This window comes from Heterodontus francisci, chromosome 12, assembly GCF_036365525.1.
Source record: "Heterodontus francisci isolate sHetFra1 chromosome 12, sHetFra1.hap1, whole genome shotgun sequence".
NCBI lineage: Eukaryota > Metazoa > Chordata > Chondrichthyes > Heterodontiformes > Heterodontidae > Heterodontus > Heterodontus francisci.
Genome location: NC_090382.1, coordinates 63,423,790 through 63,439,195, shown reverse-complemented (window position 1 = coordinate 63,439,195; position 15,406 = coordinate 63,423,790). Strand labels below are relative to the sequence as shown.

At 45.5% G+C, this 15,406-nt stretch overlaps 1 protein-coding gene across 2 annotated transcripts in view; it reads left to right on the top strand.

Annotated features, from left to right (window-relative positions):
- The window catches only part of slc23a1 (solute carrier family 23 member 1), a 116,354-nt gene that overhangs the window by 34,233 nt on the left and 66,715 nt on the right, over nt 1–15,406 (top strand). Inside the window, exons 1-2 of one of the 2 annotated variants that reach the window (XM_068043515.1) lie at nt 6,362–6,485; nt 12,095–12,178. In XM_068043515.1, the coding sequence (XP_067899616.1) occupies nt 6,468–6,485; nt 12,095–12,178 (102 nt within the window). In that variant the 5' untranslated portion in view covers nt 6,362–6,467. Of the gene's footprint in view, nt 1–6,361; nt 6,486–12,094; nt 12,179–15,406 lie in introns of those variants that run through there. The other variant, XM_068043514.1, reaches the window with a different exon arrangement.

Sequence of the window (15,406 nt, the reverse complement as noted above, 5' to 3'; positions counted from 1 at the left end):
TTACCGCGTGAACATGATGCCCACATCTCCTTCTGTGGAATCCAGTTTGTAAGCAGGTAGTCCTGCAGGGGTGGGTAGAGATGTTCAATCCTTTCTACATAACTTGTGATCTTCTCCTCCAAAGATGCATGAACCATTTCCTTGCAGATCATAAACTGATCCCTCAGTTCACCATTCAGTGGGTAGCTGCTGATCTTCCTCCTCATGCTCTGCATCACATGGAACTGATAGAGGAGAACAGTGGCAGCTGGGAGATGCTTCCTTATCGCATTGATCTCATTGATGTCTTTATCCACAATGGCTGATCTCACGCGGCAGGCACTGGATCCCATCAAATCGACAAAAACACCCACAATCTCGTCCAACATCTGAGTCGTCTCATTCCTCACCATGGCATAGAACACAGCCCTGCCCCTACCAACATTGTCCTGCACCATCACCTGGTACAGAGGGTAGCCGCATTTGTTCACTTTGTACGTTCCATCCATGAACAGCAGTTCAGGAAAGGCCTGCATGTGAGCCTTCATGGCTGGTGTCATGAAGGCAATATAGACATGAGATGAGATAAGAAATACAGAATGCACTCCATTGAAACGTTACAAAAACGAAAGTGACTGTTTAGATGGAAAGCTGTTCGCTGGATTGTAGCACATGTACTGCCTGCACACAGCCCCAGACAATGGAAATGTTTTCAGAGCAGCTTACAACAGGGACTGGAGCACATGCACTGCCTGCACACAGTCCCAGACAATGGAAAGGATTTTAGTGCAGTGCGGTGGACTGGAGCACATGCAGTGCCCCAGACAATGGAAATGTTTTCAGAGCAACTTACAACAGCAGAGCAACTTACCTTGGAGCAATCTCCTCTGTCTAATAAAAATGAAGCAGACTGAAATCTCCAAAATGACTAAATAATTGTGATAAAATGCGAGAAAATGCCCGACGAAACCTCTCCTACTTCCACTTTCAGAAACTCGCGCCGAAGCTTTGACGCATGCGTGAATACCCGTTGGAGTTGCATAAAGCCCATGCGCAGAGGCACACCAGGCGCGTTGCCCGAGGAAGTCCACGTCACGCGATGACGTCATCGGCGCATGCGCTAACCAGTCCTGGCAAGCCGGAACGCAGCGCATGCGTAGAGAGCAGGAGACCGTCTGCGCATGTGCGCATCACGGCGCAGCCTGATGACGTCAGTGAGGAGCTACGTTGTCAGGAATCACTTTGTTTTTTTTAAGGGAATAAAATCTACTGTCCTTACTTGGTCTGGCCTACATGTGATTCCAGAACCACAGCAATGTGGTTGACTCTTTAAATGCCCTCTGAAATGGCCTAGCAAGCCACTCAGTTGTATCTAACCACTACAAAGTCATTAAGGAATGAAACAGGACAGACTGGCACAGCATTGAACGAGGCAACGACACTGGCAAACCCACCCTCGTCGACCCTGCAAAGCCCCCCTCCCTGGGGGCTTGTGCCAAAATTGGGAGAGATGTCCCACAGAATAGTCAAGCAACAGCCTGACACAGTCATACTGACAGAATCATACCTTACAGAAAATGTCCCAGTTGCCACCGCCACCATCACCATCCCCGCGTATGTCCTATTCCACCAGCAGTACAGACCCAACAGAGGTGGCGGCACAGTGGTATACAGTCGAGAGGGAGTTACCGTGGGAGACCTCAACATCGACTCCAGACCCCATGAAGTCTCATGACATCAGGTCAAACATGGGCAAAGAAACCTCCTGCTGATTTACCACCTACCGCCCCCTCTCAGCTGATGAATCAGTACTCCTCCATGTTGAACACAACTTGGAGAAAGCACTGAGGGTGGCAAGGGTGCAGAATGTACTCTGGGTGGGGGATTTCAGTGTCCATCACCAAGAGTGGCTTGGTAGCACACTACTGACCGAGCTGGCCAAGTCCTAAAGGACACAGCTGCTAGACTGGGTTTGCAGCAGGTGGTAAGGGAACCAACAAGAGGGAAAAATATACTTGATCTCATCCTCATCAATCTGCCTGCCGCAGATGCATCTGTCCATGACAGTATTGGTATCAGTGACCACTGCACAGTCCTTGCGGAGATGAAGTCTCATCCACGCATTGAGGATACCCTCCATCGTGTTCTGTGGCACTACTACCATGCTAAATGGGATAGATTTCAAACAGATCTAGCAGTGCAAAATTGGGCATCCATGAGGTGCTGTGGGCCATCAGCAGCAGCAGCAGAATTGTACTCAACTGCAATCTGTAACCTCATGGCCCGGCATATCCCCCACTATACGATTACCATCAAGCCAGGAGACCAACCCTGGTTCAATGAAGAGTGCAGGAGGGCATGCCAGGAGCAGCACCAGGCATACCTCAAAATAAGGTGTCAACCTGGTGAAGCTACAACACAGGACTACTTGCATGCCAAACAGCGTAAGCAGCGTGCGATAGACAGAGCTAAGCGACCCCACAACCAATGGGTCAGATCCAAGCTCTGCCGTCCTGGCGCATCCAGTCATGAATGATGGACAATTAAACAACTAACTGGAGGAGGTGGCTCCACAAACACTCCCATCCAAAATGATGGGGGAGCCCAGCACAACAGTGCAGAAGATGAGGCTGAAGCATTTGCACCAATCTTCAGCCAGAAGTGCCGAGTTGATGATCCATCTCTACCTCCTCCTGAAGTCTCCAGCATCACAGATGTCAGTCTTCAGCCAATTCGATTCACTCCACGTGATATCAAGAAACGACTGAAGGCATTGGATACTGCAAAGGCTATGGGCCCTGACAACATTCCGGCAATAGTACTGAAGACCTATGCTCCAGAACTTGCCATGCCCCTGGCCAAGCTGTTCCAGTACAGCTACAACACTGGCAATTATCTGGCAATGTGGAAAATTGCCCAGGTATGTCCTGTATGCAAAAATCAGGACAAGTCCAACTTGGTCAATTACTGCCCCATCAGTCTACTCCCAATCATCAGTAAAGTGATGGAAGGGGTTGTCGACCAGTGCTATCAAGTGGCATTTGCTCAGCAATAACCTGCTCAGTGATGCTCAGTTTGGGTTCTGCCATGGCCACTCAGCTCCAGACCTCATTACAGCTGAACTCGAGGTGAGGTGAGAGTGACTGCCCTTGACATCAAGGCAGCATTTGACTGAGTATGGCATCAAGAAGCCCTAGCAAAATTGAAGTCAATGGAAACTGGGGAAAACTCTCCATTGGTTGGAGTCATACCTAGCACAAAGGAAGATGGTTGTGGTTGTTGGTCAATCCTCTCAGCTCTAGGACATCACTGAAGGAGTTCCTCAGGGTAGTGTCCTAGGCCCAACCATCTTCAGCTGCTTCATCAATCACCTTCCTTTGATCATAAGATCAAAAGTGGAGGTGTTCACTAATTGCACAATGTTCAGCACTGTTTGCGACTCCTCAGGTACTGATGCAGTCCATGTGGAAATGCAGCAAGATCTGGACAATATCCAGGCTTGGGCTGATAAGTGACAAGTAACACTCGCGCCACACAATTGCCAGGCAATGACCATCTCCAACAAAAGAGAATCTAGCCATCTCCCCCTGACTTTCAATGGCATTACAGTTGCTGAATCCCCCACTATCAACATCCTGGGGGATTACCATTGACCAGAAACTGGAGTAGACACATAAGTACCATGGCTACAAGAGCAGGTCAGAGGATAGGAATCCTGTGGCGAGTAACTCACCTGTTTCCCCAGAGCCTGACCACCATTTGCAAGGCACAAGTCAAGAATGCTGTTTCACTTGCCTGGATGGGTGCAGCTCCAACAACACTCAAGTAGCTTGACACCATCCAGGACAAAGCAACCCGCTTGATTGGCTCCCCATCCACAAACATTCACTCCCTCCCTCCTCCACTGGTGCACAGTGGCAGCAGTGTGTACCATCTACAAGATGCACTGCAGCAATGCACCAAGGCTCCTTAGACAGCCCAAACCAGCAAACTCTACTACCTAGAATGATGAGGGCAGCAGCCGCATGCTAACACCACCACCTGCATGTTCCCCTCCAAGATGCACACCATCCTGACTTGGAACGATATCACTGTTCCTGGGTCAAATTCCTGGAACTCCCTTCCTAACAGCACTATAGGTGTACCTACACCACATGGACTTTTTTTTATATATATATATATATATATATTCTTTCATGGGATGTGGGCATTGCAGGCCAGGCCAGCATTTATTGCCCATCCCTAATTGCCCTTGAATTGAGTGGCTTGCTAGGCCATTTCAGAGGGCATGTAAGAGTCAACCACATTGCTGTGGGTCTGGAGTCACATGTCAGCCAGATCAAGTAAGGACAGCAGATTTCCTTCCCTAAAGGGCATAGGTTTTTACAACAATCGACAATGGTTTCATGGCCATCATTAGACTAGCTTTAAATTCCAGATTTATTCATTGAATTCAAATTCCACCTTCTGCTGTGGTGGGATTCGAACCCATATCCCCAGAGCAATACCTGGGTCTCTGGGTTACTAGTCCAGTGACAATACTGCCTCCCCTGGACTGCAGCGGTCAAGAAGGCAGTTCACCATCACCTTCTCGAGGGCAATTAGAGATGGGTAATAAACGCTGGCCTAGCCAGCGACACCCACATCCCAGGAACGAATAGTTCAAAAAAAAAACTCCACCTGACTTCAAAAGAAAACTCTTTGAGTGAGTATTTAAATCTATTTGCACATGGCCAGTACTGTGGGCTGCCGACATCACAGCAGGTAGATAATTACACCAAGGCTTTTGGGAGTAAGGCTTTACACCATTATTTCCCCATTTCCTTTCAAGTGACTTAAAAGCACCATCAACATCCTGGGAGTTACCATTGACCAGAAATGCAACTAGACCTGCCCCATAAATGCTGTGGCTGCAAGAGCAGATCAGAGGCTGGGAATTCTGCAGCAAATAACTAGCTTCCTGACTCCCCAAAACCTGTCCACTATCTACAAGGCACACGTCAGGAGTGTGATGGAATAATGTCGACTTGCCTGGATGGGTACAGTTCCAACAGCACTCAAAGTTCAAAATGTTTCCAATGACAAAGTAGCCCACTTGACTGGCATCTTAAATGTTTCACTCTCTCTCCTCCATTGGTGCACAGTAGCAACCGTGTGTACCATCTACAAGATGCACTGCAGCAACTCACCAACGCTCCTTCGACAGCCCAAACCAGCAAACTCTACTACCTAGAATGATGAGGGCAGCAGCCGCATGCTAACACCACCACCTGCATGTTCCCCTCCAAGATGCACACCATCCTGACTTGGGTCTGTATCACTGTTGCTTCACTGCTGGATCAAAATCCTGGAACTCCCTTCCTAAAAGTGCTGAGGGTGTGCCTATACCAGATGGACTGCAGCGTTCAAGAAGGCAGCTCACCACCACCTTCTCAAGGGCAATTAGGTATAGGGAACAAATACTGGCCTTGCCAGTGATGCTCACATGCCATGAATGATAAAAAAAAATGCACTTAAAATTAAGTGGTTGAAAAGAGGAACATCTAGACTTAGTTTCTGGAACGTAATTTAGTAGGGTTTGATAGCTCTGTTTGGCAACTAAGTACATTTTCATTTATTTAAGGGGGAAAAAAATCACTAAAAATAGGGGCGGGGAGTGGGTGATGGGGGTGGGGGGGTGGGGGTGGGGAGGGGAAGGTAACTGCCACTTATTAAATTGCCTCGCCTATTAAACATCAGAAATGGTGGGCAGATGGAGTTTAGAAGTCTGCTTCTTATACTAAATAGCCACTGATACACAGCTGTAGATGAGGTTAATCTGCTCTCTTATTTTATCTTATCTTGGCTAAGTGCATGATGTTCACTTGGCTTCTTTCTCCAGCCGGCTGATTATTGGACACTCACTAGCCAAGCATTCTGTGGCAGTGTAATGACTGAATGCAGGTCATGTCATTCTTGGACCTGGTGTTCAGCCATGCTTTGAAAATGCTTTAAATTTTATCTACTAGCATAAATCTAGTCTTTTTGACTTGATATATATATATATATATACACACTAACAATTATTGGTGTGCCTATTTTCTGCATGTTTTGTTCCCCTTTCTGTCCCAGGGTTTTGTTTGCTTTCATGTAGATAAGGTATGACCCTTGATTTGGAAGGGTGTATGGTGAGCATAAATTGACCAGCTGAAGTGCATTGGTGCATTTTAACATACTACACTCGTGCTAGTTACAGGTGAAAAACAAGTTGGCAACATCAGCTTATTTCCATTTGAGACTGAAAGCCTAAGATTGTCACGATCTCTAACTTCGTCTGAGTTAATGTATGAAGAACTTTGGTTAAAGTTCAAAGGTTCAAACAAGAAGTTAATTTTTTACCAAAAGAGCAAAAATGCATTTTTCAGCATGGAGTGAAGTGTGTTAGTGCCCCTTGTAGCACTACTGTTTTTGGTTTCTTGTGTCAATTAGGTGGTCAAGAACATTCCAGGATGAAGGACATTTTAAAGGTAATATACTTCATCTTCTGGGTACATTGCTTTAAAGAAACAATTTAAACTGGATTTGTTTTTGCTGAAACAATTTATAATTCCCAAAGTAGGTAGCTGTAGGAAATCCATTTTGTTTCGAAATAGTGAAATGAAAAAGGTCATGAAGTGAACTTTGAAGTTGTTGTTTTGTATTTCTTCAGTACTTTTACTGCACACTGGGAATTGGAATTCTAGCCTGTAACTTAGTTCAGGTCACATCACTTGGATTCCTCCTGTGGCCTCTGGGGACAGGACTGAGTTTTTATTTGAGAAAGTTTGTGTTAAAAGTAAACTGTCATTATTGTTTTTCTAAAATGATTTCATTTGATTTGTGTGAATTTTGCATGTTCAATTTCTCCTTCAAAACTTCAAGTTTTGCATTTATGCATCTATAGTTTGCTACAATTTGGAAGTGATTTACTGCATTGTGGGATCATTTCTAACTTGCAGAACTGTGGTTAGAAAGCCAGTGAGAAGTGATCAGAATAGACAAAAGTTGAACATAGCATTCCTAAATTCAGCAATGGGAAGCACATGCCCCTGTTTGGACTTGCTGTAAATAAAATATAGGTGGACAAAGTAAGCATTTGCAGTACCTTTTTTTTTCTTTGGTTACTTTTCGGGAAGACAACTAAACCTCTCAGGAGGTTATCTTATCAATAATCACTCTTTTTTTTCTTCTAACTACCAAGCAATTGGAGGCACGTCTGTAACATAAATGATAACCTGATCATAGTATAATCAGATAGGAATAATCCAAGATGAGAGCGAGGGTTATTGCACACATTTTCCAGGGGAAGGTAATGAAAGCTTGGGGTGAGAGGTACTTTTTTTGTACAATTATACTGCCCATGTTTCACCATTATGAACCAATTTTTATATTGCAACAACATAATGTGCAATATAACTGCAGTGAAAAGTGGCATCAATTCAACATCTGGAGTTAATGTCTCCAACTTGGCGATAGACTTCTATCACTACAGTTTTGAACTCAAAGTCCTGCATCACTTTGGCTTTGAACTGGTTGCTGTAAGTCCACAACTGGCACAAGTCCAAATGACTTTGAAGTTTATAGGAGCTCAAGTGACCTGGAGCACATTAAGTTTCTAATATTAGAAAAGAGCTGAAAGTCCCATCGACACTTGAGACAAGAATTTGATCAGTAATTTAAAAACTCATGAGTAGCTTATTTTCAAACTATGCTTGCATAAATTTCTCCTTTTTAACTTGGGTAGAGAATAGTTTGACCAAGGCCGTGTCACATTATTCACTCGCACAGCTCGAAAATCTGGCTGGATTTTGGAAGCCTGGTGGGAGCGAAAGTAGGTGCACGTGCAATTTGAAGATCACATTCTTGGAGATTGGTACTGTCCCGTCACCTCTGGAACACAAAGTAATTTTAAAAGCGATGCTGGGAAGGATGGTGCAGGAAATGTGAGCACCTCCAATTAATTGCCTGTTGAGCTCATTGAAAGGCTTGTCGGGACCAATTTGTAAGTTTCAATATCGGGGCAAGGAAAAACATCATGTCTGGAACGTGACAGGGTGTAGAGCTCACGAACAATGTGGGGGTCCGTGAGGGCTATTGGAAAGGCTGATTTAACATACTACAGAAGCCCAAAATAAAGCTCAGCTGCTCCAAAAGTGCCACAGAGTTGCCATTGCTGGAACTGAAAGACTTGTATTTGTCAGTGGTGAGTGGTAGAGGTTCTGGTGAGCAAAAAGTTGCCAACTGAGGGAAGTTAGATGGGAACAGGTTGCTCTGATATTGGACAGGGCAGCCAGGATGAACTTCAGCAAATGCATTCTCCTGGACAGCAGGAGCCCAGAGAAACACAGCAGGTGGAAGAACGGGCTACCCAGCACATTGGGCTTACTACCGAACAGCCAGCTACCTACAAATGACAGTGCCAGTACGATAGGAGGCTGTGCCTATCCAGGCAGATGGTTACGGATATTTGTGCTCTGATCCACAATGATCTGAGGCTTCATGGCCTCCATTACAGTCCCTTACTTGTAGTCATCAAGGTCACTGTTGCCCTAAATTTCTATACAACCGGGCCATTCCAGGGATAAGCAGTGGACTGAGGTGGCATCTCAATTGGGAGCTCATCAGGCAGGCCACAGATGCCATATTCAGGAGGTTGGGGATTACATCCATTTTGGCACAGGGCTGTGGGCTTTCCTGCCATTGACGGATTCCCTCAGGTTCAGGGCATCATCTATTGCACCCATGTAGTTATCAAGGCACTGACAGAGGGGCCAGTCAGATTCCTGAACAAAAAGAGATACCCCACATTGAATGTCCAGCTGGTTAGTGTCCATAGGAAGTAAATCTTAGAGATGTGTGCCCAATTCCTCGGCAGCTGTCATGACTTTTTAAAAAAATCTTGCAGCAGTCTTAGGTGCCACACCTCTTCAGGCCCACATTCACTCCATGGATGGCTGCTGGGGGAATAAGGATTATCCCCTAAAGAGAGAACTCCTGAAACCCAGCCACAGATGGAGAGAGGTGCTATAACCAGAGCCATTTCCTGACATGGACCTATATTGAATAGACCATTGGCATCTTGGGCGATGTGCTTCCATTGCCTTGACCAGTCAGGTGGTGCCCTCCAATACAGTCCAGCCAGAATGTTTCGTATCATCTGCTTGTCCTGTATTTTGGTTATCTGCTGTACCCTCCACAACATGACGATGCAAAGAGACCTGGAGATGAATGAAGAGGAGGAACTGGAATGTTACTCTCTCTCAGGACTAGGCAGAGGAGGAGGGGCTCACTCAAGGTGACTGGGGACCAGGCAGCCCAGGGCACCCAACCATGTCATCCCAGACGTTGGGGTAAACTGCAGGCTGGCATATCTGCAAGGGTCACATTGATTAAGCAGCATTTCACCTGATCAACCCCTGAGCCCTTGTGGCTGATGACCCCAAAACTCACCTTCCAGCAGAGAGCACTATCAAACTGAGAGATCCATTGGCAGCCATGAGTATGGGAAATGAGGGTTCCTCCGCCAACATTCCCGAATATCACAAGGCATAGGAATATAACATTTCCAGGGCACCATGTCCCCCTCAATCTATCCCCCTTCTGACCTGAAATATTAACAAACATCAAATTGATTAACATATTAAATATGTTAACAAAATGGCATACGAATGTGCAGAACAGCACCCAACGACCCATTCAGTGAGCTCTATGGCGTTGCCTTTCTTTCTGTAACCCCTTTTTTTTTCTATGGGGTTCTTCCTCTGACAGATGAGGTGGAGGCAGCCCGATTCCTAGTCTCTGCCTCTGGCTAAGATACCTGTGGCTTCCATCCTCTTGGAGGTGCCTGTGGGGTGGGGGGGGTGGGGGTCCTGCTGCACCTGTGTCATTGCAGGGACTGCCTCTGTCACGAGGTCTTGACAGATATTTGGGTTTTCAGTTGAAGGAGTTGAGGGGCCGATGGGTTATGCATGGTGCCCCCTGAGGGATGGCCTCTATTGGCCATTTCGACTATCTCAGCCTATCCTCGCATCATTTTGATTTCTGGATGAGGCCACCAACTGGGATGCAGTTGACATCCACTCTGAGCATCTCCGTGCCATCAGCACCACTGAGTGGTGTATGCTACACAGCGTCTCACTACTTCTGTCCACATCGGCGTGCTGCTCCTGCACCCACTGAGTGGTGCTGCATTTGGTTCTCCTAGAGGTTGTCCAATCTCTCATTGGAGGAATTCATGTGATTGAATCCCTGAGTCATGACAGAGCACATGCACTGCATGAACTCCTCCCAGTGCCTCCCTTGTCTCCTCAAGGCCTCCGGATACTCTGAAAAACAGGAAATTCCCTGCCTTTGGTTCTCTAGGAAGACCCTCCTTGTTTGTGACACCCGGGCCCAGCATCTTTGTCTAGCGAAGTATCGCTGTGTCTGCCCTCCATCCTCTGAGGGATACTGCCCACAGCTGATTTTTTTATCATCACCATCCTCCATCCATGTCCACCCAGTGCTCCCCTTTTTGTGCTACATGGGCCCAACCGAGGTGAGTGTGTCTGTGATGGTGCTGGTTCTATGGAGACTACCACCCCCCCACCCCCCTCCTGCCACCCAGCCGCAACAAAGGATAGCAGCACTGATTTGGGCAGGTGCATTCAACTTCCCCTCTGCAACTGTCCTTTGGGAAACACAAGAAAGTGGACTCATCCTATTCAACAAGTGCCCCAGTGCAATGATCCCCTCAGATGACAGCAGTCAAAAATTCATAGCATGCATTGGGCAGGAGTCTTCTCCATACCCTTCACCACCTCCAAGATAGAGCTATCCAAAGATGCTGCTGGTCATAGCTTCCTATCTTCCCATCTCACTATCCCCCACTGAATGCCTTGGAGGCACCCTGGCGATTTCCAACACTACTGCCTCCATCGGCATCAAGGTGTGTAGCTGGGCCACACCACAACTTGTTCTGGCCATCTCACCAAGCATTGTGGGCTCTCACCTGAAGGATGAGAGGAGAATGATTCCTAAGTATGCTGTCATCCCTCAGCTTTTCCAAGATTATATACATGTGGGCTGATGTACCCCTCAGTGATGTCCCCATCTGTATGGTACCCCAAATGTGAGGGTGGCTGCCATCTCAGTTTTGCTACTGAACGCTTGAACAGAATGTTAGGGAGAACTATGGATATTCTGTGAGGTCCGCTCGCATGCTTAGAGTTGGTAACTAATTAGTCCAGTCCTGCTGGCCACTCATCTTTATTAGACTACAAGAGATCATTGAACCTCTTTCTATACTGGACTCTGATCCTTCTAGTGAGTTCCTGGCTGCTGACCTCTGCTCACCTCCATCCAAGCCCTCTTGGTCTCTCCGAATGCTGGGGAGAACATCACTCCTCTCTGCCACTGAAATCTGTCAACGCCTCAAGGGAGGCATCAGCAAAATGTAGTGCTGCCCAGGGGTGCATGCCCATGCAAGCACTGGCCTTCTGATCTCCCTGCTGCTCCCTACCTGCAGGCAATGGCAAGACCAGTCATGGTGACCGCTTGTCTTTTAAAATCACCCTCTGTAACTCGGTCCCACCTCCAGCCTGCTTCTGGGGCCTCTAATTGGGCACCAGGCTTACCCCAGCCAATTAGGCCCTCTTACATTTCAAAACACTGCATCAGCTGCGCAAGGTCAGGACCTGGAAATGTTCCAGGCGACGGGCTGCCGATCCCAGAATGAAAATTCAGTTCTAGGTGTCAAGTGTTCAACGTAAAAGAAATTGGAATATTGGGTAGTTTATTTGGGCACCACATCTCTCTAACTTGGAATACACTTGTAGAAATGTGATGGGATGTATCCAAAATCCATGTAATAATGGCTCCTGCTTTTAGGACTTTTTTTACTGCATGTACTATTGCAATGAATTGCTGTTAAATTCTTCCTTGCATTTTTAAAAAACTGACACTTGTTATAATGTAGAAAAATTGTGAAGGACATTTATTGCACAGCAGTCACATGATGCAAAACTGTGCATATTGAAATACATCACAAAACTGATTTATATATTTTTTGTCTTTGCTGATTTTTATATCTAAATCATGTTCAAATTCTCTGATCCAGAATGGAATTCCAGGTCTTGCTTATGAAGAGATGCCTGAAATCAGCATACCTGTTGATGAAAGAATTCACAATAAAAGTGACACGGTAAGATGCAAACTTGACACTGTCTACTGTTCTGGTAATCATGAATTCTTACTGCACAGAAGGAGGTCATTTGGCCCATTGTGCCTGTGCTAGCTCTTTGAAAGAGCTGTCTAATTTAGTCCCACACAGAAGCTTTTCCCTCATAACCTTGCAAATGAGTCCTCTTCCAGTAAATGTCCAATCAACTTTTGAAAATCCTTATGAAATCTGATTTCAGCACCCTTTCAAGTAGTATGTTCCAGATCTTAACACCCCTCTGTGGTGGTGGGAGGGGAAATTCTCCTTTTTCCCCTCTAGTTCCTTTTCGCCAATTATTTTAAATCTGAGCTTCAGTTACTGACCCACTTGACAGAGGAAAGTTTCTCGCTTGCTCTATCCAAACCCCTCTTAATTCTGAATTCCTCTATTGGGTCTCCCATTAACCCCTTCTGCTCTAAGGAGAATAATCCCAGATTCTCCAGTGCCGTTATTCTGGTTAACCACCTCCGTATCGTCTTCAAGGCATTGACACCCTCCTAAAGTGTGGACAATGCTTATGCAAAGCAGGTTGATGGGCAGAGCTCATGAAGTTTATACCATGCTTTCTGAGGAGGCTTCTGCAGATTGAGATGGCAAAAAAAGCTATTCTCATTGCATATGAGTTAGTCCCTGAAGCTTACTTACAGAAGTTTCGGAACCTCTGGAGATTATCTGGGCAGACTTGTATAGAATTTGAGGGTAAAACAAATTAATTTTGATCCTTGGATATGGGCACTAAAGATAGAATTCATGTGTGAGAACTTTTTAGAAAATTAGTTCTCCTGGAAGAATTTAAAATTCACTCCCTCCAACAGCGAGAACTCATGTAGAGAACCAGAAGGTTTTAATGGCCAGACAGGCAGTGAAAATCGCTGATTGATTTTGAGCTTGTGTATAAGCCCAAGCCATTTTTCCATCACCCCCACAAACCCAAGAAGGATAGAAGATGGGATAGTGAAAGGAAGGCAAGTGGCTGGGGGACAAGAAGGGACAGATGTAAATGCCCCAGGATCTCCTCCTCAGGCCACAAAGGAAGGTGCTGAGGGTGGAAGTGAGGTCCGCAAGCCGAAATGTTACCTTCATCACTAGATGGGACATCTTCAAGCAGAATGCTGGAAATTGAGGTAAACCCATGGAACTTATTGGGGGGCACAAAGCCTATACAGTGAAAGGGGCCCTGACCGAGACTGCAGCAGATCAGGCTGTAGCTCTGATTGCAGCTGTAAGGCCAAGTACAAACACTACTGTGAGTGTAGGGGTTGTGAATAAGATACCTGAGAGTTATAAGGAATTCTTGTTGAAAGGAAAAGTAACTTCTTATCCCTCAAGTGAGGAAGGTAAACCTATAGTTATACTTAAGGATGCAGAAGTTACTCAAACTCTTTCGCTGGGGAAAGGCATAACACCTCCACCAGAGAGCACACTGAATGCTAAGGTTTTGGTGAATGGTATTGGCGGGGAGTATATACCTGTACCTTTTGTATCGAGTGCACCTTGAGTGTGACCTAATGTCTGGAACAGTAACTAACTGTTGGAGTTGTCCATAGCTTGCCAATAGACTGAGTTGATCTACTCCTGGGGAATGATTTGGCAGGGGCACAAGTGGTAGCTTTGCCAGTAGTTAAGAAAAACCAAGTGAAGTTAGAGACAGAACAGTTATGGGAAAAGGTTCCAGGAATTTTTCCTCCTTGTGTAGTAACCTGAGCAATGACTAAACAAGTTCCATTGTCTGAAGTAAAATTGGCACCACAGTCAGATAGCTGAATATCTGAAACTATCTTTGGGGATTTAGATAATCGAAATGAAATATTAAACAAGTCTTCTCTGATCACAGCTCAGCAAGCTAATCCAGAGTTGAACAAGATGGCACAAACAGCTCTAACAGAAGCTGAGGCAAAAGGAGTTCCAGTAGGCTATTATATTAAAAATGGGGTTCTGATGAGGAAGCGGAGACCTCCTCATAGAGCTGCGGACGAAAACTGGATGATTGTTCGTTAGATAGTGCCACTGCCAAAGTATCACTGGGAACTATTAAGGTTAGCGCATGGGGATTTCTCTAGCAGGACATATGGGGATCAGAAGACCAAAGGACGTTTAAGTCAACATTTTTACTGGCCAGGTCTTTCCAAGGACATGGTGCAGTTTTGTAAATAAAGTGCCATGCATGCCAGATTGTGGGAAAACCTCAACCTGCCATAAAACTGACACCTCTAATTCCCATACCAGTTATTGGGGAACCATTTAGTAGGATGTTGGTTGACTCTGTAGGACCCTTACCAAAAACAAAAGCAGGACATCAGTATATACTCACTATCATGGAAAGGGCTACTCTGTTCCAAGAGGCCATTCCCTTGAGAACAATTTCTGCCAGAGTAGTGGTAGTGAAGTTAACACAGTTCTTCACTAGATATGGATTACCAATTGAGATTCAGTCGGATCAAGGTTCCAATTTTATGTCTAAAATTTTTCAGGAAGTTATGGGTAACTGGATATAACACAGTTAATGTCTTCAGCATACCACCCACAGACACGGGGAGCTTTAGAAAGGTATCGTCAGATTCTCAAAACAATGAGTAGGGCATTCTGTCATGAATATCCCCATGATTGGGATTAAGGGCTAGAATTTATTTTATTTGCTGCTAGGGAATCACCTAATGAATCTACAGATTTTAGACCTTTTGAATTAGATGATGGACATGAGATAAGAGGTGCTCTAAAACTAATTAAAAGGTTTTTGGATCAGAGGGATGAATCCTCTGTACTAGATTATGTATCTATTCTGGGAAATGCTTACTACAGCCTGCAAAGTGGCTCAGGAACACCGTAAAGCTTCCCAAAACAATATGAAAAAAATAGGCAGTTAGGCATGCTAAGACCCGAGCGTTTCGGCCAGGGGTGAAGTGTTGGTATTGATACCTTTACAGGGTGAACCAGTAAAAGCATGGTAAAGTGGTCAAGAGAATTGGTGTAGTAAATTATTTGATATCCCAGATCGCTGGGAAAAGAATCAATAAAACAATATTATCTCTGGGAGGAGGATTAACAAGAACAGGTATGTCGGGTAGTAGGGACAGTGAAGATGAGACGGAAGGAGGCCTAGACAATTCTCAAATAGAACCTCCAACTATCCAGTTAGCTAACACTGAATTGCTAGGGAGATTGGGCACTATGCTTTCATATTTAGATGCAAACCAACAGGAAGATCTAACT